The 24,644-nt window shown below is 36.2% G+C and overlaps 1 protein-coding gene across 2 annotated transcripts in view; it reads left to right on the top strand.

The window, feature by feature from the left end:
- RANBP17 (RAN binding protein 17) overlaps positions 1-24,644 on the top strand; it is a 346,604-nt gene that overhangs the window by 224,626 nt on the left and 97,334 nt on the right. Inside the window, exons 15-17 of one of the 2 annotated variants that reach the window (XM_061129445.1) lie at positions 9,601-9,660; positions 19,055-19,128; positions 20,147-20,227. In XM_061129445.1, the coding sequence (XP_060985428.1) occupies positions 9,601-9,660; positions 19,055-19,128; positions 20,147-20,227 (215 nt within the window). The remainder of the gene's footprint in view (positions 1-9,600; positions 9,661-19,054; positions 19,129-20,146; positions 20,228-24,644) is intronic. The other variant, XM_061129446.1, reaches the window with a different exon arrangement.

A 24,644-nucleotide genomic window follows, 5' to 3' on the forward strand; every position in this document is an offset into this window, starting at 1 on the left:
GTCCATGGGGTCATCAAGAGTCGGACACGACTGAGCAGCTGAACTGAGCTGAGCTGAGAATTGCTTGGTGGTATTGGGAAAAACACGTAGACATTAGAAACCCTTGTCGTTGCCTGTGTGAGAAACTGTGGGGTGTGATATGGACTAAAGAGAGACAGTCCTGCCATCATAGTCAGGTAGATAACACAGAGAAAGCAGACAGCCATCATTGTTTATTATGATTAAGTCATGTTTGGTATGCAGAACAGCAGTGGGAACATATAGGAAGACACCTAATATAATCTTGGAGAAGTCCAGGAAGGATTCTTGAGGGTGGGGCTTGGGGTACTTGGGATTTACTTCAGTGTTGTTTAGTACTGTGTATTACATAAGCAGGTCAGTAAACCAGAGCTAGGAGTTACATCAGTTTAGTTCAGTTCTGTCGCTCAGTCGTGTCCAACTCTTGGTGACCCCATGAACCGCAGCACGCCAGGCCTCCCTGTCCATCACCAACTCCCGGAGTTCACCCAGACTCTTGTCCATTGTGTCGATGATGCCATCCAACCATCTCATCTTCTGTCATCCCCTTCTCCTCCTGCCCTCAATCTTTCCCAGCATCAGGGTCTTTTCAAATGAATCACCTCTTTGCATCAGGTGGCCAAAGTATTGAAGTTTCAGCTTCAACATCCTGGTACAAAAAGAGGCTGGAAGTGTCCAACTTAGTATTTTCCACTTTCCTGTTCAAGATAGCATAACAAAACCAAGAAATCTAAGTATCAGTACACTGCAGGTTGTTTAACAAATTGGTGACAATATGAATGTTCCATCCTTTATAAGATGGTAGCTAGTAAAACAAATGAATTCTTCTACCCCTCTCAATTGGCACCATTAAACACTGACCACTCCTACTCTTGTCAGATAGGTGCCAGATATAAGGCAAGGTTATTTTCCATGCATTGAATAAAATAGCACCTAAGAGAAAGCTTAATTTGGATATTCTATAATAAATGTCTGTGAATACATTTTTTTTTCCTAGTGGCAAGGAAGCAGTGTTGTCAAATAGTGAAAACTGGTAACCATTTCACTGTGTAATCTTGAGCAGTCTTCTAAACCCCATCTAAAAAAAATGGAATTCATGATACACCTGCGCTACCTGCTTTAAATGCACAATCTTAGGGATCTAAGGGAAACAATTTGAGTAACTAAAGATTAAAATATTTTCAGTGAGATATAGGAGGGAGAAAGTAGGACCATAGAGAAATAAAGTTCATATTTTATCAGCTATTTTTCTTGGTTGCTAATTAAGGATTTTATCATTTTAAGTCAGCTACAGTGTAGAGAAAGCTCATGATTTCGGTAATGTGAATACTACTACTGAAAAGAAGCAAAAGATAAATTAGGAAATATACCTAGATCAGTTCAGTTAGGTTCAGTCACTCAGTCAAGTCCAACTCTTTGCGACCCCATGGACTGAAACACACCAGGCCTCCCTGTCCATCACCACCTCCTGGAGTTTAGTCAAACTTATGTCCATTGAGTCAGTGATGCCTTCCAACCATCTCATCCTCTGTCGGCCCCTTCTCCTCCTGCGCTCAATCTTTCCCAGCATCAGGGTCTTTTCCAACGAGTCAGTTCTTCGCATCAGGTGGCCAAAATATTGGAGTTTCAGCTTCAGCATCAGTCCTTCCAGTGAACACCCAGGACTGATCTCCTTTAGGATGGACTGGTTGGATCTCCTTGCAGTCCAAGAGACTCTCAAGAGTTTTCTCCAACACCACAGTTGAAAAGCATCCGTTCTTCAGTGCTCAGCTTTCTTTATCGTCCAACTTTCACACCCATTCATGGCTAGTGGAAAAACCATGGCTTTGACTAGACAGACCTTTGTTCTTTTTAATATGCTTTCTAGGTTGGTCATAACTTGTCTTCCAAGGAGCAAGCGTCTTTTAATTTCATGGCTGCAGTCACCATCTGCAGTGATTTTGGAGCCCCCAAAAATAAAGTCTGCCACTGTTTCCACCGTTTCCCCATCTATTTGCGATCAAGTGATGGGACCAGATGCCATGATCTTAGTTTTCTGAGTGTTGAGTTTTAAGCCAACTTTTTCACTTTCCTCTTTCACTTTCATCAAGAGGCTCTTTAGTTCTTCTTTACTTTCTGCCATAAGTGTGGTGTCATTTGCATATCTGGGGTTATTGATATTTCTCCTGGCATTCTTGATTCAACTGTGCTTCCTCTAGCCCAGCATTTCTCATGATGTACTCTGCATATAAGTTAAATAAGCAGGGTGACAATATACAGCCTTGATGTACTCTTTGCCCAATTTGGAACCAGTCTGTTGTTCCAAGTCCAGTTGTTACTGTTGCTTCTTGACCTGCATACAGATTTCTCAGGAGGCAGGTAAAGTGGTCTGGTATTCCCATCTCTTTCAGAATTTTCCACAGTTCGTTGTGATCCACACAGTCAAAGGCTTTGGCGTAGTCAATAAACAGAAATAGGTGTTTTTCTGGAACTCCAGTGGATGTTGGCAATTTGATCTCTGGTTCCTCTGGCTTTTCTAAATCCAGTTTGAACAGCTGGAAATTCATGGTTCATGTATTATTGAAACCTGGCTTGGAGAATTTTGAGCATTACTTTACTAGCGTGTGAGATGAGTCCAACTGTGCAGTAGTTTGAGCATTCCTTGGCATTGCCTTTCTTTGGGACTGGAATGAAAACTGACCTTTTCCAGTCCTGTGGCCACTTCTGAGTTTTCCAAATTTGCTGGCATATTGAGTGCCGCACTTTCACAGCATCATCTTTCAGGATTTGAAATAGCCCACCTGGAATTTCATCACCTCCACTAGCTTTGTTCATAGTGATACTTCCGAAGCCCTATTTGACTTCCAGGATGTCTGGCTCTAGGTGAGTGATCACACCATCATGATTATTTGGGTAGTGAAGATCTATTTTGTATAGTTCTTCTGTGTACTCTTGCCTCCTTTTCTTAATATCTTCTGCTTCTGTCAGGTCCATACCATTTCTGTCCATACCTATGTCCATACCTAGGTTCTCTCCCTGTAAAGATAATATGGTTTAGAGAATATTGTTTTTATGGTGATAATGATTCCCCTCTAAAAAGCCTATGAAATGAGACAAGATTCTCATTGAACCTTTCAGAAAAGGTATCTTCCATGGATTCCTAACTGTTAATCGTCATTATCAAGCTAATTTCAAAAGAAAGGGAGAAAAAGTGGATTTGAATGGAGAAATGAGTGCTAGAGAATGTAGAATTTTACTTCATTTGTATAGTAGAGCATCATCTTGAAGTATATATGAAATGGATCTAAGTTGTTTGTGCTTTGAAAATTGAAACAGTGTTCATCATACATAATTGAACAAAGTTGAAATTTTGTAGGTATGAAACAAACCAGAAAAAAAAGCCACAGCTATGATAGCTATTACAGGAAATGGAGGAAATTAATAATAAAATACAATACACTACCTCATAAATACATGCCCATGATGAGATTTAGAGGATGAGAGCATTAAGCAAATACCCTGATTAATTTAACAATTTAATCCTGGAATTAGAGTACAGATAGTTCAAAATTCATTTGTACCAACCAGAAAAACAGCTTACTTTCGTAAAGTAGGGTTTTTAGGCAGTTCTTGTAGGTATACAAAGATAATATTCTCTTAAAGTTTATTACTTAGCAAGACATGTTTGATGTGACTATTTCTTAAATAACCAAGTTTCTGTATCTTTTTTAAAGAAAATATATTAAGGAACAAACAGATTGGGGGCATTTTTGCCTTATATACAATGATCTTCATCTTGCCTTTTATTACTTGTCCTAAGTAACTCCTGGGAGCTATGATTTTTAAGAATGCATGATAACTAGGTACATAGATTAGTGGGGGAAAGGGTACTTTAGTAGGTCTCTCTATTCATACTCAGTAAGATTTAGGTTAACCTTAAGTAGAACATCTTTGAATACCTTTTTGATGCATAAAATAGTGTATCAAAACATTTTCAAATAAATTTTGGAGGATTTTTAGAAAGTATAAATAGCAAAAGAGTAGTTTACTAGAAAGGCTTTTATTTTATATCAAGTCAACATTTGTGAATCACTATTTTTCCTATCAGTTATTTGGTAAAAATCCACAATTTACCAAAGTGGTTAATAGGACCCAAATATAGACATTTCATGTGATGTACCATGTAAATGTAAACCTTTGTAGTTACATGTTTTTGTAGCAAGAGAATTGTTTTAAAAGGCACGTAATTTATTAGCTATCGGTAGCTTCTTTATTGCCTTGCCGCGCTGCAGTAATAAATAAAAGAAAGTGAACTGATTTTACAAATGGCACACAAGGTGCACATTTTGTGGGAAAAAAAAGTCTTTTTTTAAAGAATTGGCATTAAATCCTTTTTTTGTGATGACAAAGAGGCTAAGAGTGCAAACTGTATTTTCTGTTTATCGAAAACAGTCTTTTTTTCTCGGGGGCATTTTTTCCTATGATCATCAAGGGATTTCAAAAGCAATAAAGTGTGGAATCATTGTTCGACTTGAACAGTATTAAAACTTAGGTTTTAATTTCAGTGAAGTAATAAGATTTGAACCTGTCTCACATTACAGCACTGTAAGGCATTTAGCAATTGTATTTTAAAAGAGGTTTTTAAGATGCAGCTCACTTGTAAGCTCACTGTCTGTCAGTAATTAATAGTTTTTCTTCAGCATAGGCTGTTGTGATCAAACCAAGAAATATCTGAGTTTTTAGTAATACATTATGATAATTGTGAGTGTTTATTCCTAATTAGTTTAAATGTCTAATAATTTTCAGCTTGTGTCTCTGGCCACTTAAAAAAAAAAGAGTGACTTTTAAAGCTACAGTGTGTCTTTAGGCTTTTAAAAATATGAATGTAGGTATGCATGTATATTTCAATAAGCTTTAATTCACTCTCAGCAAAATTATATGTCAGTTGACTCATTCATTAACCAAGTATTGTATCCTTCAATATAATTTCCTAGTTTTTAGACATTACATCATTTGTGTATGTAGAAACAAGTGTTTTCAGATACGGTTATATGTACAGCTAAACCCAAACTGACAGTCTGGATTCTTTAGTACTCATTACTAAAACTTACTTTACTTCTCAAAAAAGGTTTTAAAATATGAGCACTTCTATTAGATCAATGTGGCAACATACTTGCTGATGAAAGATTGTAGTTACCATTTTGAATTGCTATTGAAAATAATTGCCTCTACAAAAGGAAACATCTGTATGATAGCACGTGGTTAAAGCTGCCATCAATTTTTAACATTTGAGGGTTGAGCTATGACCTTTTATGATGACTGTGAACAGTAACTGCCTCCATTAGCCATAAGTTTTGTTTCTTTATTTTAGTAGATGGCCTAGGCTGTAAATATTAGAGAATCTAAAATAAATCAACGTATTATCCTAAGGATACAAAATGTAAGAGCTATTTGTGGTTGGGAACCTTTGACAGATAGTTTGGATGAAGCAGATGATTGCCTGCCTAGCGTATCTGGTCTGCATTGCTATGCCTGCAGGCAGTTTAGTGCTATGGTTGTATATTGATGTCAGGGTTAGTACTGAGTGGCTAGCAGTGACAGATGTCTATAATTACAGGCAATGCTTCCAGTATTTCTGAAAAGCCAGCCTATGTTGAACAATTATCTTATTTCTGCCTTGCCAAAGAGCATGTTCCAATTGCTAGTATTAGAAATGGTGAATATAGCGCTTCATCTGCTGCCTTGGGACAAATGTGGGAAAAGCACTTGGTTATAAAACGTCAATGCAAAATATTTTTTTAACATTTTGAATTAGTTCAGTTTGGTGTTTTCCTAATTTTTATCTTCCCATAATGTTTCTGTTGAAGTAATCTTGAAATAATAGAAGCACATTTGGCTACTTATTGGGATTTTGTTTTCCCTTAGGCCTGTGTATCTCCCAAGTGCCAGTATCCCTTGCTTTGCTGAATAGATTTGTTTAAGCAAAGTTGGTTTTGAAACAACTTTCTCGAATGTGAATTACATTTTTTTGACTGACTCCCTTTACAAAATTGGAAATACATTTCTATGGACAATCTCCCACACCTTCTGATAAGGAAAATTGCAAAAGGATAGACAGTGCTAAAATGTGCAAAAATACCTTAGTGCACTGGTGTCTTTACTGAGAAATTGCAATTCTCAATTTTTGCTTTAATCCTTTTTTTTTTTAAGCCTTCAACCACTTATTGTCCTCTCCTGTCTCCACACAACCACTTCATTCCATGCTACCACTTAGCCCACTTTCATGATTCATTAGAAATGTTTTCATGCCTGATGGTCCAAATTCCCAGCCATCTATTTTTTCCTGGTTATTTGCATTTCTGAGACACAGACAAGACACTAATACCACAGTCTCCAGCAGATACAGCTGCATCCTTACACAATACGCTCCAGTGTTACATTCCTGAGGTTCCTAAAGTTCATGACACTGGGTATTAAAACATTATCCATGCTGTAAGTGATACATTCTGTATTTTCAGGTAATGTAGACTGAGAAATACTTAGGAAATAGCATTTGAGATATGTTTATCTCCAACCTTAATCTAACCTTTATTGGGTTTCTGCTTAACTCCTCTATGTGGCATTATTTATTACATTTTCTCCTTTAGTCTTCTCAGCAAAATTCCCTTTATTAGGTACAATTTTGTACCTAATCTTCCATTTTGCAGAATTTAAAAAAGGTTTTAGAAAGGTTAAAAACTTGTTCAGTGTCAGTTCCTGAGTTTTCAAGCAAATCATTATACTCTAAACTCAAGTTTGCTTTCCAGCACATCCTATTACCTTTATATGTATTTAGGCATGAGGTGGCGCTAGTGGTAAAGAGTTCACGTGCCAGTGCGGGAGATGTAAGAGACACAGGTTTGATCCCTGGGTTGGGAAGATTCCCTGGAGGGGGGCATGGCATCCCACTCCAGTATTCTTGTCTGGAGAATCCCTATGGACAGAGGAGCCTGGTGGGCTACAGTCCATTGGGTCGCAAAGAGTTGGACATGACTGAAGTGACTTAACATGCCTGCACCAGGCATGATCAGATTTAAGTGTAATGATTGATGAGACCATTATCAGAAGTTTCATCCCCATATCTGCTGTTTTACTTCCCAAGGAAAAATCTCATCCCTACAACCATAGATTGTACCTCTAGTTCTGGCTAGCCGTCCGTCAGCATTTCAACCCATGGTCTAGTATGAGAGGTCAATATTATATTCATAAATGAATGGCAGACCCTTTCTGTTCTTACTGGGCCTATCACACAAAAACTCTTTTGGTAATTTAAAACTAATGATGTTCTGGAACCCCTTGTCTGTGTGCATTTAATTTAACAAAGAAAACTCAGAGAATTGGATGAATTTGTTTACCTGAATTGGGAAGACTTTGATAATTTATTGAACACAGGGATGTAAATCATCACTTAGCCCGTTAGATGAGAACTCACCCTGGAGACAAGAAACAGGAACTTGTAATGATTCAAAAAAGGAAGATGAGGGCTCTGAAATCAGGAGCCTAAGTTGCACAGATGAACCCTTGGGACAGAACATCACCTGCTGCCACAGAGCATTCTGTTTTCCTCCTGTCTCCTTTCTCATCACATTTCCTTTTCCTTCTCTGTAAAGTAGACATTATAGGTGGAAGACACAAGAGTAGGAATTAGGCTGTCTTTCATTGGGACTCTCTTCCCTCTTATCACTCTTCTTTAAACACTACTAAAGCTGCTCACGTACTAGTTTAGAACAAATATCTATTTTCCAGCAGCTAATCTAGATAAAGCGCAAATAAAAGGGACTGTCATCTTGGTGTATGGCTCATGACCTTAATGTCAGACTAATGTTTGACTGTATCTGATTTAATAGTAGCAGCCATTTACTGACCACCTAGTCTAATGGCTAGTAGCTAATGTTTATTTGGTGCATGCTGTGTACTGAAAATTTTCCAAGTGCTCCTGCCAGTGCGCTGCCAGTGCTGTATATGATACAGCGTTTGGTGACGATAGTAATAATAGCCACTACTTTATGGAAATTTTACCATGTGCCCAGACTGTTGTAAGTGCTTTACATATGTTAAGTACTTTAACCCTCTCAAAAATTCTATAAATTAGGTCCTACTATATCATCCTTCTTTTATATTTGAGAAAACTGAGTTGTAGAGGATAAGCAACTTGTTCAAAATCATTCAGTAATTCATAGAATCCAACTAGTCTTGGCCTTCAGAATCACTCTTTAACCACTTTATTGGACTGCTTTCTAATTTGTGATATTTTCGTTGTGATATTCTTTCCATTTATATATAAAGAAACAGGCTCTTAGAGGCTAACTAATTTTACTAGAATCATAGGCTTGATTCATTAAATCAAAATGTTTATTGAATGCCTTTTACCTGCCAAGCACTATGCTAGACTCGCAAGGAGCAGTCTCATGCAGAATCCCATGTGCACTGCACTACATATGCATTCTGTGTTTCCTCCTGGTTGAAGTTACCTAAAATATGTACTGGGTTAGCTTGTTCATTTCTGTCTTCTTACTGAGAGAAGAATATTCTTCCTGGGCAGCTGCTTGGTTGGTTCTTGGTTCACCAGTTGGACTTCTGCATACATTGTAGCTAATTTTCAACATAAAAGTATTTAGTAGGAAGGCTAGGATGGAAGCAGTACTTAGCCTATTGCTGCAGATATTGCCTCTTCAGAGAAACCGCGATATTAGTGTTTGAAGACATCAGAAGTCCATCAGAAGGTGAACTCTGATCCGTTACATTTAGGGTAAGCTGAAGTTTTCACTAACTAGGCTAGGGAGAGAGACAGAAAGTAAAAGATACAAAGGACTATAGGATCAATGTTTTTGAGTAAAGTTTGAGAATGTAATAAAAAGATGAAAATAGCTGATTTGAAAGAGTAATAAAAAATATAGATAGTCATTGGTAGCCTGTTTTGTTCTTTGAGCTGTTATTCCTTTACTCTTTGTGTCCGGTTTTACTTCCCAGAGGGATAGAGAGTTGAGTGGGAGGAACGTACAGAAGTTGTTTTGAATGTAGGAAATGGGACATATTTCGGAGAGGCAATATGGAAGCAGTGTGTGTGTGCAAGAGTTGCATTAAGTGGTGGAAAACTCAGTATGATTTAAATGACTACTGAAGTAAGTTTCATTCATTAAACATGTACTTTTACCCATCAGAAGGTGACTTGGCCTACTTACATCATTAGCCCCATTGCCACACTTGCATAATGAGAGTGCCTCATGGGAAACAACAGTACTAAGAGATCCTTAAAAATAGTTCTGTCAGTTATTATTTATAATTTGTTCTTTTTTAGGGCTATACTTTAATAATTGGTTTCTTGAATTATTTCATAGAAGCAAACCCATTGTAATCCATATAACCACATCCAGGCTTTGAACAGCACTTCACCGTGCCTCTGCTCATAGCCTCCAGAATAAAATCAAAGTCCCATGAATATTTTAAGTGACAGCCACAAAGATCCTGAGCCACATTCTCCTTGTATCTGAAGTTGGGAAGGCCTTCTGCTCTTCCCTTATCCCTGAAATCAAGTGGCAGGTCCCTAAACTCTGTGCTTTTTAGGTTGTACGCCTGAGGAGTGATGTGTCCAGAGTTCCAGAGAAGGCTTGGAAAGTAGTTAAGGTGAGTTAAGCTGCTGGTTCTTGTGGTAGATCACCAGTCTTTATGCTTATCTCACCACACCCCTAGATTCTTTTTATTAAAATGGGCACATTCACAGTGATAAGTGTAGGGGAACATGGTCTTGATTCTTTTTTTTTTCCCACTGTGTAATCCTGCAATGTGCATGTTTTATAACCAAATGTTTAATACTCAGCTAATAAGCAGTATTAACTGTGAGGCCTCTGTTTGGTGTGATAGTGTGAAAGCAGCCTAGGTTTCTTGATTATAACACTTCTGAAGTGGCCAATTTTAGCCAGTTATCCATGGACAGAGGAGCCTGGTCAGCTACAGTCCACAGGGTCACAAAGAGTCAGACACAACTAAGCAACTAATACACACTTTCTATTCACACCTGAAAGGAGGAAGTTGTATTAGTTTACACTGAATAGCATCTCTTAATTGCATGGTATCTAGAGCACATGTGTCTCTTGTGCCAGAATATGTTTCTGAACACCACCTTTGAAAGGTATAAAGGATTAAACAAAATCATTTACTTCCCAATTCCGCACCCTCTAACAGACTTTATCTAGCATCAGTTCTTTGCTCCAGAATGTAATCATGTCATCATATAAATTTGCTATTGCCAAGAATTCTAAATCTTGAAATGCCCCCTTTAAATTACAATTTCAAAGCCTTCTACCAAAATTAATCAAGCTTTCTTCTCATAGCCTTGTGCCATAGGCATGGTTAGCCTCTTATTGTATGCACTTGGAAAGATAATATATTTACCCTAGACTCTACCACGGCTTTAGCCACAGAGACTGGTTTAACAGAAGCTTGGCCCCAGACATGGAGCGAGTTGGCAGCCATCAGGAGCAAAGCTGTGTCAGGACGAATGTACACTCCCCGTCTTCTCTGGTTGGCTTTCAGCTGGTTGCACCGCAGGAGTCTTTCTATGGACTGTGTGTCCTGTGACCAGTAACTGGTGCTCTCGACCCAGCTCCCTCTTGGCTAGTGAAGGCCTGTCGGGAGACATTAGGTTCCTGCTGGTGGAGATCCTTAGTCAGTGGCTCCCTAAAGGAAAATGAGGCAAACAGCCAGCTTCTGTTGAACAGGTGGTAGTTAGACCTTAGATCTGGTCATGGCTGGGAAGAAAAGAATCTCTCCAAAATTACCAGCATTACTGGCTTTCGCACTGTACCTGTACCCCTCCTTGTAATAAATGATTGTTTAGAAACTAATCCAAAATTCTCTCTGGCAGCATCTGGGGCCCTTCCTTAGCTGTCTGGATTTGGGCCCAAGTTAGGAATGGAAACCCCACTGGGGTGCAAGCAAAAGAGGAAGCATGTTCTTAGGCATGCATCAGTGGAGGCCCCTACTGGGAGAGGGGATTATCACAAGGCAGCAGGCAGCCCTGCACCCCAGCCTGCTGAGCTCATGCTTTGTGCCACAGGATGTGGAGCGAAGGAAATGTGAGGCCAAAGTGATCGCTCCAAGTTTGCTTATACAATAGCTTATTCAAGCAGATTGGGAATGCCTCTTAAGAGATTTGTTAGGTACATGTCCCCTTAGCAAGATGGCCACCACAGATGGTAGGTTCAGATATTCTAACTGAAATAAATTCTTAACATTCATATTTATTTTACTTTTCCATAACCAGCTTTTGTTTATCAGATGTCATTCTGTATTCAAACTGAATGAGGCAAGCAGATTCCTAATCTTTTACTACTTGGTTTCCAATATAAATTATGGTTTTAAAATTCACTTTTGGCAAGAGATTGTTCTACCTAGTTTTGGTCCTGTATCTTGTGCTGTTGTTTTAAATGATATGGAAAAATTAGCCAAGATTAACATGGCTCTATTCAGTATCACTAAGTTTATGTATTTAATATACAACAGTTGATTCTTGTACCATTAATTCTCTTGGTCACAAGTTAATTGTGATGATCATGTTTTATTCTGCTTCAGACATTAACAAGGGAGCTCAATATCTTTAGTTCCAAGCTGCTTAGATCCAAGTCATTAAATGCTCTGTTAGTTTCCTCTTATACCTTTCCTTTTGTTCCCTCCCTTCCCTTTCTGTTTAATGGGTCTCATATAGAGAGCACTGCATTAACCTTAAGGGCACTTGAAACGAGAAAAATTGTGGAAATTGGTTTCTTACTCATAAGAAGTGAGTTCATACTCAGTTCCAAAATTATTTTCTAAGGAACATTAATGTTTTTATTATATTGAATCCTCTCCAGTGACAGATTGTTCAGTTAAAAATCTTGATTTATAAGTCATTTCAATAGATTAAAACTATACTTTAAAATTTATAATTGAGTTTTTAAAATTTTATGATATCAATTTTGTATTAATGGATGTGAATTCTTTTATACTGAATTGGTTCAGGAAATATGTCATCTGGTGGCAAAATATTTTGTTGATTTCCACAGCACTACTAATTTTCTACACTGAGCCTGCTTATAAAAGCTGTTTGAGAAGTTATAACATCTTAAGCATTTATAGAAGGCCCAAGGGTATTAACTTATTGTAATTTTCTGAAGATTCATTATCCAAAATCTTAATTCATTATAACAGCTCTTATGAAAACCTATAGAACCAGTGTTTTCTCTTATTTTCTTATTTGTGCAGGATGAGAGATTCATTGTTCTTTTTAATTTGTTTCATGTGGTGCTTTTGAGTACATTTCATAGAGGGCTGTTATTGAATTTCTGTGACTGTCATTATATATCCATACAACCTTTAGGAACTAATATTCTGGGTTTCCCAGTCCTGTAATCTACTTCAAATTTAAGGATTGACATAATTAGTTTCTTCAAAGTTATAACCAGAATGTTAGAGACAACTCTGCAGATACCCAAGACCAAGGATTAGGATTGGAAAAAAAGGCAATTTAAAAAATTATCACAGCGCATGCTTTTGTTCTTTATTAAATTTATAGCTCAAAATCTTATTGCTGTTTGTGTGTGTATTCCCTTGTCTGGTTTTCTTATCTTGTCTGGCTTCTTTTTTAAAAACCAGATTAAGATCATTTCAACTACCTGCATATGCTCAGGCGATATTTGTCACTTGGTTAGTTTAGAAATTAAAGAACGTATTGGGTCACTGAAGCATTATACATGTACCCAAATGTTCTTTTCTGAAGTTTAAAAGAAGCTCTACAGTAAAATGAATAGAGTTAAGAAAACATATTAAGACGGTGTTTTAGGAGCATGCCTTCTTATGTCTGCAATAATGGTTATTTCTTACATTTCTAATGATTTCCTGTATTTCAAGAACCAATGAAATGGGTGACTGGTTAAAATGTGTAATATTCCTAGCTTCTAAGATAATGACTATCTAGAAGTAGAAAGAATTTGGGTTTGTATCATGAAAATTTGAAGCCTTATGCTCTTAAATGCCATTTCTAACCATGATTAGAATGTGTTAATTGGTGCAAAAACTTTTAAGTTTCATTAGGTCCCATTTGTTTAGTTTTGCTTTTATTTCCAATATTCTGGGAGGTGGGTCATAGAGGATCTTGCTGTGATTTATGTCGGAGAGTGTTTTGCCTATGTTCTCCTCTAGGAGTTTTATAGTTTCTGGTCTTACATTTAGATCTTTAATCCATTTTGAGTTTATTTTTGTGTATGGTGTTAGAAAGTGTTCTAGTTTCATTCTTTTACAAGTGGTTGACCAGTTTTCCCAGCACAAGGTGAAAAGACAGCCCTCAGATTGGGAGAAAATAATAGCAAATGAAGAAACAGACAAAGGATTAATCTCAAAAATATACAAGCAACTCCTGCAGCTCAATTCCAGAAAAATAAATGACCCAATCAAAAAATGGGCCAAAGAACTAAACAGACATTTCTCCAAAGAAGACATACAGATGGCTAACAAACACATGAAAAGATGCTCAACATCACTCATTATTAGAGAAATGCAAATCAAAACCACAATGAGGTACCATTACACGCCAGTCAGGATGGCTGCTATCCAAAAGTCTACAAGCAATAAATGCTGGAGAGGGTGTGGAGAAAAGGGAACCCTCTTACACTGTTGGTGGGAATGCAAACTAGTACAGCTGCTATGGAAAACAGTGTGGAGATGTCTTAAAAAACTGGAAATAGAACTGCCATGTGACCCAGCAATCCCACTTCTGGGCATACACACTGAGGAAACCAGATCTGAAAGAGACACGTGCACCCCAATGTTCATCGCAACACTGTTTATAATAGCCAGGACATGGAAGCAACCTAGATGCCCATCAGCAGATGAATGGATAAGGAAGCTGTGGTACATATACACCATGGAATATTACTCAGCCGTTAAAAAGAATTCATTTGAACCAGTCCTAATGAGATGGATGAAACTGGAGCCCCTTATACAAGTGAAGTAAGCCAGAAAGATAAAGAACATTACAGCATACTAACACATATATATGGAATTTAGAAAGATGGTAACGATAACCCTATATGCAAAACAGAAAAAGAGACACAGAAATACAGAACAGACTTTTGAACTCTGTGGGAGAATGTGAGGGTGGGATATTTCAAAAGAACAGCATGTATACTATCTATGGTGAAACAGATCACCAGCCCAGGTGGGATGCATGAGACAAGTGCTCCGGCCTGGTGCACTGGGAAGACCCAGAGGAATCGGGTGGAGAGGGAGGTGGGAGGGGGGATCGGGATGGGGAATACGTGTAAATCTATGGCTGATTCATATCAATGTATGACAAAACCCACTGAAATGTTGTGAAGTAATTAGCCTCCAACTAAAAAAAAAAAAAGATACAGGGCTTCAAAAAAAAAAAGAATGTGTTAATTGGAACTTCCCTGGTGGTCCAGTGGTTAATAATCTGCCTTGCAATGCAGAGGACCCGGGTTCAATCCCTGGTCTGGGAACAAAGATTATACATGCTGTGAAGCAATTCAGCCCGTGTACCAGAACAGAGATCCCTGTGCTGCAGCTAAGACCTGAAGCAGCCAGATAAACAAATATGAAAACATAATGGACTGAACATACATAAAGATTTCGAAGTTAATACAAATTGTAGGGGGTTTTTTGTGTGTGAAAGTCTTCAAGGTAAGCACTTACCCTTCTGCTACTTTTTATGTAATCGCTTTTCTCTTGGAAAGGTAATAGCTGACAATACTAGCATATACTAGAAAGGGTTTGGAGAAGGAAATGGCCACCCACTCCAGTACTCTTGCCTGGAAAATTCCATGGACAGAGGAGCCTAGTGGGCTACAGTCCATGGGATTGCAGAGTTGGACACGACTGAGCACATGCATACATTAGAAGGGGCCCCTGGAAGGGGTTGGGAAGGGAAGCAGCATTTGTTGAATAGTACTAAATGCCAGGTTCTGTTAGGTACCATCATTTAATCTTCCCCAAAGCCCGTAAAGTAGGTCTTATTATCATTCTTGTTTTTCAGATAGGAAACCAAGATTCAGAGACTTTAACACCTAATTAATGGCAGAACTCAAATCCAGTTATCTTTGGGGCCAAAACCTATGCTTTTCTGTGTTGCTAAGTTTATCAAGACAGTGTGCTAAGTACTTCTGGAAATGTAAAAAGAAAATAGACATTTTCCCTGGCCTCAGGCAGCATTTGCTTGAAGTAATGGAGGAAACACATATTAACATGGAAAATTATTAGTACAGCAAGGTCATACTCTGTTATGTGAAAAGTGACACTAATCGGCCTGCAACAATGGATGCTCGGAGTATCCAGAGGAGGAGAGAGAGCTCTTCTTAGTGAATCTACAAGGAGAGCTGCTTCCTGAAGTATTATTTAAGCATTGAAATTACTTCTTTCTATAGTAAACAGCAAGGATCTACTATATAAGCATAGGGAACCATGTTCAATATCTTGTAATTATCTATAAAAGAATCTGTATAACTGGATCACTTTGCTATACACCTGAAACTAACACAGCTTTGTAAATCAAGTATATCTCAATTGAAAAATGATAATGATTTTTGAAAACTACATCTTTTTAAATAATGAAACTTTGCAAGTGGTCACCTGAGTGGAATTTGGAATGTTATTTTTGCAGAAAAAAAAGTTCTTTGTATAAAAACACACCTTTTTTTGTTTGTTTGTTTTTTCCTTTTGTTAAAATAATTATGAATGAAATGGAATCAGCCAAAATGTGCATTTTTGTTACACATTCAACAGTTATTGAGTAATAAGGATGCAAGATGAGAGAGTATTATGTCTGTCCTCAAGGAGTTTGTAGTCTAATGGAAAAAGCAGCCGTCTTTAAAAAAGAGAGAAAGACACAGATTGACAGGCAAAAACTAGATTACAATGTGTGCATCTCTGACTGTGTGAAATATGTAACCAAAGGCATAACAATTTATTCAACTCCATTGTATCCTTCAGAGAAAGATAGGCAACACAAATGGGCTTATTAGTCTTTTATTTCTTAGGTATTTGCTTATTTTTCACTATGATCAAATTATCTTAATTGATTATGAAATAAAAGATTAGGAATCTATGAACTGAAAGTGAGCCTTTTTCCTTTTCTTTCATTCCTATGCCAACTCCTGTATATTTCCTTAAAATGAGTATGTATTGTGATGTAGTTTCTTGTTGCTGTCATAAAAATTATTTTGGGTGAAGTGATAGAAGTTTTAGAAAATGTTGAAAATCCCTAAATACTGTGTTAGAATTTTTCAGTAGAAAACTTTTATTGAATTGTGCTTTATGATAAACAGTTTTATAGATATTTGCTCACTGGACAAATTAGTCCTCACCCCCAAATTATGTGTATGTATGGTATAACTGCATTTTAAATATTTAAAGACATTTTCATATTATCTGCATTCTCTCTGAATTCATGATAAGGTACCTTGGAAAATGTGAGATGGTCTTTTAACAGAAATGCAGTAATCATACATTGATTTTAAATGACCCTGTCACACGTGAAAACAAATCAGATTGTTGCTCTTAATGAGCTTTTCAATTTACTATTCAGTAGATCAGATAAGTGGATTTAAGAGGTAATGATCCTGTTTAGTACTCAAGCTTGACTGTCAGATCCTAGTAGTGGAGAGAAATCCCTAGGGACAAAAGCGTTGACACAGTTCTAGATGGGATAATGGGAATCAAAGCTAATGGATGATAAAAGGAATGGTGCAAGTTACAAGGATAATTGTGGATTAAAGCTCTGCCATGTGTCAATGTTGACTGTTTTTTTAGCATCTTATTGGGTCATATCTGATGCTTTGAGAAGCTGTTTTGACAACAGAGCACAATAGACCTGCCTGCTTAGATTCTTTCTTTCTTGAATGCCAGAGACACAACAGAAAACTTCCTTATAGGAACTAGCAATTTAAAAATATTTTTAACATGTTTAAATGTTTAAAATCACATTTTTGTTATTTTTATTATTCAATGTAGCATGGGGCAAAATCAAATTAATTTGATCTTTGCCATAAAAAAGAGCATTTGTAAAATCTTGAAAATGTAAAATTTTATTTTACAAAAATAGAATGTAGTAGGCGATATGGACACCCAAACAATTACAGTGTGAAAAGCACCATGCTAGAGAAATGGACCAGATACTATAGGAACATAAAGGAGAGTGCAACTTATCCTACCTGGAAATGGAAGGAGAATTCAGAGATGACTTCTCAGTGAGAATCAGAGGAACAGGAAGAAGAAGGCTGATTCAGAAAAAATAAACAGCTTGTGAACATATAGAGCTGTGTAATTGCATGACAAGCCTCAGCGTTTCGGAAGTATTTCATTGTGACTTTAAGTTGCGGGAAATGATAGAAGATGAGGTAGGTTGGGGCCAAGTTGTGAAGGGCCCTGTGTGCCATAATCATATCAATATCAGGTTTTCCAAGGGACCAAATTATTCCCATTCACCAGAGATTTTAGATCATGTTGAGATAAGGGAAACTTCCCTTTTTACAACCATTCTTCTTTTGAGCCTTCCATGTGCTGAAAGGTTTCTGATGATTGAGGATTTGATGGTAACTAACTTCTGTAGGTTCTTTCTCCCTAGCTCCCTCTTTCCAGCAAACATCTTTCAAAAACAGTGATAGCTTTGATCTTACAAGATATAAAGGCCTGTTCTCATGAGCAAAGTCACAGATAGTAGAATTGAAGTGCTTTTTAATCAGGGCTCAGAAGTTAGCAGAAGTTAACAGGAATTTGAGTCTCCATCTTCCTTTCTTTCTTTCTCCCCCAGCTTCTCTCCACCTTTCTGCCCCCTCTTTCACCTGCCCACTTCCTTTCCATCTTTTTCTTCCCCTGATTCACTCTACTGGCCTGAGGAGCTTCTGGTCATAGGACTTAAGTCAAAAGCTTGGAACACAAACTTCTGGTTAAATAATGTTTAAAATCCAAACATGAGATCTCTGCAATTGGACCGCTTTCCTCCCCTATATTACCATGTAACTCTGGATGATGTGTAGTGTCCTGTGATCTCACCTTCACAACCAATGACATATATCAAGGTAGTGTTTACATATGAAAAGCAAAAGGCAGAATAAGTGAAAGCTAAGTTGCCATACCATAGGAAAAAGGCAGATCAGGAGAAAGTAAGAGAACAGAATCACAGGGGGTCAAATCAGAGATGAGAAATCCCGTACAGCTGGTGTCTGGCAGAGAGAACCTGGAATCACACCAGAGCATCAGGGAGTGTGAAGGTATCAACCCACCTCTCAGCTTTGCCAGGCTGTTAGGGAATATTCCATTGGCTGCCAGTGGCATTTTCCCACTTGCACTGGGATATGTATTTATAAGCTCAAGTTGGCTGCGGTTGGGACTGAAATGTTACACCCCAAACTCTGCAACCAGCACCCCCTAATGGGAAGCTTAGTGGGTTCTCAGGCCCCAGTGTGTTCAGCAGAGAATCCCTGAGTCTGGGGTTTCAGTCTCAGCATGGAAAGTAAGACCTATCTCTATATTTGGGGGAACTTGTTGAGAGAGATTTGAGGAGAATTTCTATAAATTCTTCAACTTCCTCTTATTTTTGTAATCCTTATTTTTATAACTGCCTAACATAATCCTAAGTTATTTGATGGCTTGGCAAAACCTGGAATAGATGTAAATTTTTTAAATGTTGGAATCTTTTATTGAGGCACTCTACTTTCCAGCCCATCTTTGAGATGACTTTGTTACCACTTTGAGAAAAAAGAAATCATGTGGTATGCTGAGACTAAAATTAGTAGGTGAATGTGGGTTTTTGTGGGTGTCTATATATTTCAAATAAGGGAAGTGCTTCCTGGAGGAAAAAGAGGAGTTAGAAAAATTTTTTTAAATCTCTTATTCTGTTCTCCCCACTTGTTCCCTGCATCATTGTGAATATAACAGCATATTAAATCTTTACATTTATTCAGCTTGAATAGTCTGTAGAAAATATACATTAATGATAAACTTTTGACAATTAAATGTTTTCATGCAGGTATATGCCCGTATGTCAGAAGTCTTAGGAATAACAGATGACAGCCATGTTCTAGAAACATTCATGACGAAAATGTGAGTCCCTGCTTTGATTCTTTGATTTTTCTTTTGCTGTATTGCTTTGATCTTCTTACTATGCTTAAATATCTTCATAAATATTAATTTTTAATAATAGACTTTTAAAATTATGCTTTAATTTTAGAATGGTAGCATTATTCTTATCTGAAATTTAATTTCACGTATTTAAAATTCACCATCCAAAAGACATTGTTATTTGTCAAGGTATCCATACAACTGCAGTATGCAGTATCAAAACAGTTTTGAGAAGTTTACAGACTTTGTTGAACTTCAGTTCAATGGGCAGCCTTTTTAAAATTAAAAACAAAGTACTCAATTTTAAAGACCAGCTCAAGAGATTATTACAAATTGGAATCATTGAGAGAGATTTGGTTGCCTTCAAACAGGGCATTTATTGATTCCAGTAGAAACCTATGGCTATCAGAGACATGTTCTTGGAAACTGTCCTTAAATTATCCTTGTAATATTAGTAGAATTAACTAGTTTCTGGTCAAGAAATAACATTGTACACTTAGCCTAAGGTTCTATGCCTCCACTTGACACCTTACTTCCTCTGTGTAACAGATAGATAGCACTGTCTTACTTGCAGAGAACAAAGCAAGATAAACAAACATGATCATAAGAAGTAAGTTTTGGAACCCCAAATTTGATGGTTCGTTTCTTGGCAGTGAGTGTATGTCTCTACTTGACTTCCTTTGAAACTCCTATTGTCACTCCCTACTGTGTTTGTTTTGGATACAAACTTAATGTTTCTTTTGTGAAACATCTAGGCAAGTTTAATTTACAAAAATAAGTTTATAGAATAATAGACCATTTGGAGAACAGTGTTTCTTGTGCATCGATTGTGTATAATTTTGAACACGAAATGAAAAGAATAGAAAATGTTCCATTGGTATTTAAACCCACTTCATGAGATATTTGTGATGTAGGTCAACTTGAATGATGTGTATTTCTATGTTCTCCCTACACAAACAAATACTTTAATTATAATTAAAAATTTTTTTTTCATATTTAGTGTTACAAACCTTAAATACTGGGGAAGATGTGAGCCTGTAATTTCAAGGACGCTTCAGTTCCTAAATGACCTTTCTGTTGGATATCCTTTTTACTATATCTGATAATGTATATAAACAAACCTAACTGGTACATTCTGTTGGCCAGGTTATTTTCTTTATTTGTAATTTTTCAAGTGTTTTTTCTAAGTAAAAAGCCTTTCATTTAGCCTTATCAATAAATGCATAATTTTGAAAGATTTATATTAGCTACATAATATGAAACATTTTATTCAGAATCACAATTGAATTTATATGGATATATAGATTTCCAACTAGCAAAAGTTACATTTATACCCACCCAGGTTTATAAATGGATACGTTAGAAAGTAGGCAACCACATGTGTTTTAATCCATGATTTTTCATAACTGTCAGGATGGTGTTGTTTTAAAATAACACATATAACTAATCCTAAGAAGATCAATATATTCTAAAAACTGTTATTTTATAAAAACTGAATTCCTAAGAGTCAGTATTTCTTCAGTGTTCATTTCAATTGAAATGAACTTTATTTTCTCTAGTTAGTAGGCACAAAGGAGTAACAGAAAGGGAATTATAAGGCTTTTGACCACTTCCTTGATTGTTTCCTCTACCAAATCAACATCTTGTTTACTCTAAAATAAGATTTCCCATTACACATTAAATGTTTAGGTCTCTCTTTACCAGATTTTTAAAATCTAAAACCAGAATCATCCTTTCTTATTAGATCATAGTTGATAGTGTTGTAATGTTTCTACCAGTGAGAGAGAAGCATGTTGATTATCTTTTATATGTTAACTATCAAATATATAGGAGTTATGAAAAATAAGTGTTAGTTTAGTTAACCACTAAGATTAGCTGATATTTTAATATGAAGACAGCATTCTGAAAATGGGTGGCATTGGATGGAAATCTTTAACGTGGGTTCACTCCAGGAATATGTTTATATTAGTTAAGTTTAAAATTGTGTTCCTTTGCAAACCATAGAAGATTTCCAAAGTATTAGACACCCACTTTTGTGCTGGAATTTAATATGCAACTTTTTATTGGAAAATAATCGTCCTTGTCTGGCAAAATCCACCATGCAATATTTCTGTTAGTAGGTATAATGCAATAAAGACAGGGAGGGCTATTTATCACTACAAATTTTGAGGATTTCAGGATTCTTTTTATTATTTTAATATATTTCTTTGATATTAAATCAGAAAAATGATAAATTACACCTGTCCGGGCTGCTTTTCCTTTTTACTGGAAAGTGATGTACAACCCAATTCCAGTGGGTCATTTTGGCTTTTTAAGATATGTATTTTTTCTTATTAAAAAAAAAACTCATCCTGTATTTTTTTAATAATAATGCTGAAATACTCTTTATTTCTAACATATGAAGTGGTTTATAAGTACTTCCTAGTATTGCAAACTCTGGCCTTTTCATAATGTATTACTTTGAGAGCATATTATCTGGAAAGAAGCCTATGTTATTTTATGGCACATATCTGTGTTTAGATTTACCCTATTTTTTAGGTTGAAATTGAAATCTAATATAAAATTAATTTGATTTGTATTCTTTTTTGTTTAATTTACATAAGGCCTAATTTATTTGTACCTGCCATTTAAGATTCTTTCCTATCATTTACATCTTTTATATATTCTTTAACCCTGACTATAATCTTTTATTTTACAAGTCACTTATTGCTTTTGAACACTCCTTTTTGAAGTTAATAAAAAATCACATTTTCCAAAAGCTTATTAGATAAAAGTTTAAAAGCTGTAGCATTTTAAACCAAGGGATGGGCATAATTTCAACTTGGGTACATTGATTTATATTTTTTAACAATTATTTCAGGTTTGCATATTTAGAAATATATATTAACTCAATTTGATTTCAGTGCTCAGTTATTTGAATTATAAATCATTATGTCCCTTCTAGCTGATCAGTCATGAAACATCTTTGAATTCATTTACATAATGGAATATGTGAGTGGTGTATCTATTTCAGTGCAGTTGCTGGTTACCTAATGCATGTTTTGTTGTTTCTAATCGATCTCTTTATTGTAATGTGGTTTTAAATCCTGATTTTAAAACAATATGTTATTTCTGTGTTAAAAATAAGATGGCTCAGCGATAGAAGCAGTTATGCAAGATAAAAATCATCACCAACTGACCTTTATAAATGGAAATCTGTTTATATATTAATATTCAAAATATTTGTATTGAAAATACTAGTAACAAATAAATGAAAAGCATGTTATCTTACTGTAAAATTTTTGAATGTTTCTTATTACTTTTATAATGCATGTTTTCAAATAATTATTGCTTTGTTTTTTGTATTTTGATCTTCTTCAGCATGAATCTTACTCATTATTTATGGTCCTCAAAGCCAGTCTCTGAATTTTGGTGTTCTTCTATCTGACTGCTTGTTTAGGAATTGAAATCACAAAGGTCCTCATTTTTAGGAAGTACTAAAAAGCCTCATGTTTATTTACCTAAGGCAGTCTTCTCAAACTTTAGTGATAGAATTTCTGGAGTTCTTGTTAAAATACAAATTACTGGGCCCCACTACCCCCAGAGTTTCTGTTTTAAGAGGTGTTAGACAGAGGCCTGAGAATTTGCATTTTCATTAGTTCTCAGCTGATGCTGGTGGCTCACAGACCATAATTTGAAGACTTCTGCCTTAAGTTAATTAGAAAATAGAACTGAATGCCCTCAACAGAAAATCTGAGTATTTCTCCTACAGAATCTTCTCTGAGGGAATTTGCCTTCACTTAGAAAAGGCAGATTTGACATTTTTAGAAATAGTCTAGTTTTCTAAATAATAATGTGTGTGAGGAGGCTACCATTTTGTTAAGTCCCCAGATTTTAACTGGAAAGCCATTGTTGCATTTTTTCCCAAGATTTCTGTTGGTAAATTTGAAGCTTTCTAAATTGGCAAGTTTGTTGTAACTTTAAAATCCATTGGCCTTTTTGAGAAAAAAGTTTGTTCTCCCAGCAGATTCATTATATGTGGCCTATACGACAAATTTAGTTTAGTGCGTATACGACAAATTTAGCAAACATATCTAGTAACTTTTTAATGTACTTTTTCATTTTCCAAGATTAAATTTCAAGAATTCCAGATTCTAAATAGCTTTTTCTAAGAGACACAGGATTGAAATGACTCTTTCCCTGGGATAACCCTTCACAGTAAGATTTAATACTTGGGTATCCTTTTCCTGCTTTGATATGTTTTCCAGTCGTAAATTCTGGTTTCTGTCTAATTGGGAAAGATGTGTTTAAGTGATTAGGACAAGGAAGCTGCCGGGAAGACTGGAGTGAGAATAAGGGTCATAGAGAGCCATCAAATAAACTTATTTTTTTTAAATGCTGAGAGAGAGGGAAGTCTCACATTTCATTCATAATTCTGTTTGGTTTTTAATCATTATTTCAAGTTTTTCTTCCTTTAAAAAATAATTGATCGACATTTCTATTGCAATTCATTGTTTACTCAGATTTATAGCAGTTAACATGTCTCTGAATTTCAGATAGATAATAATGAGAAAGGAAATTTCATTTTCTGTTAGGCCCTCTGTTGGTAGCTGCCCTTATTACATCATCCTCAAAGGTTTGAGAAAACCCAAAAGATAGTCTTTAGCTAAAATTTTTAAAAACACACCTCATTAAGAATTCTACATTAATTCATGAATTTATCCAAATTCATTTTCCCTACTGACAATGTGAACTTCAACAATTCTTAGAATTAATAACTTCTTCATGTTATTGCAGGACCACATACATCATCCCAGTACGAAATGAAAATGTGATGTGCATTGTTCATAAATGATTAAGAATTTAAAGTCCTTAGCAGCAGAACACTGAGCCAAGCAGAGGCCTTTATACCCACAGGACTCTGTGCAAGGGTATAGTCTAAACTCAGAAACCATGACACTGGCTCAGGCTATCTGCTGCAAAAAGAATTCCTTCCATTTGGCTTCAGACTAACTTTCTAAGACTGTCTCCCAATGGTTCCTGTACACCAGGATTTGGTGAATCCTGAATGAGGTGGGGCATCAGGAGAGAGTCGAGAATGAAAGATGAGACAAGAGTCTAGTATGAAGTAAGGGGAAAGGATGGAAGTAAAACTGGATATGTCTGTTACAGGAAGTATTTAGTAATAAACAGTAATAATTCTGCTTTTGTGAAATAGTATTAAAATGTATCATTTTATTTCAGTGAATATCACCATCTCCAGATGGTTTTCAGAATGGTAAATAAAACTAGTTTCAGCTACATCCCTCAGGCATACTTCTATTAACATTTCTCATCAAAAGAAATGTTGATGTATTTCTTTGTTTGCTGTCTCTATCATCTTTGGAAAAGTCATCCCATAATTTATCTGCTCTATTTGTTTTTATACTAGCATCAACTGTGAAAATCTTCTATTCCTCCTCTGTAGCCCACTTAATGCAGACCTTCTCTCAGTTCTTTATAGATTCATGCTTCACAAG

Source organism: Dama dama, chromosome 25 (genome assembly GCF_033118175.1).
Source record: "Dama dama isolate Ldn47 chromosome 25, ASM3311817v1, whole genome shotgun sequence".
NCBI classification, from domain to species: domain Eukaryota; kingdom Metazoa; phylum Chordata; class Mammalia; order Artiodactyla; family Cervidae; genus Dama; species Dama dama.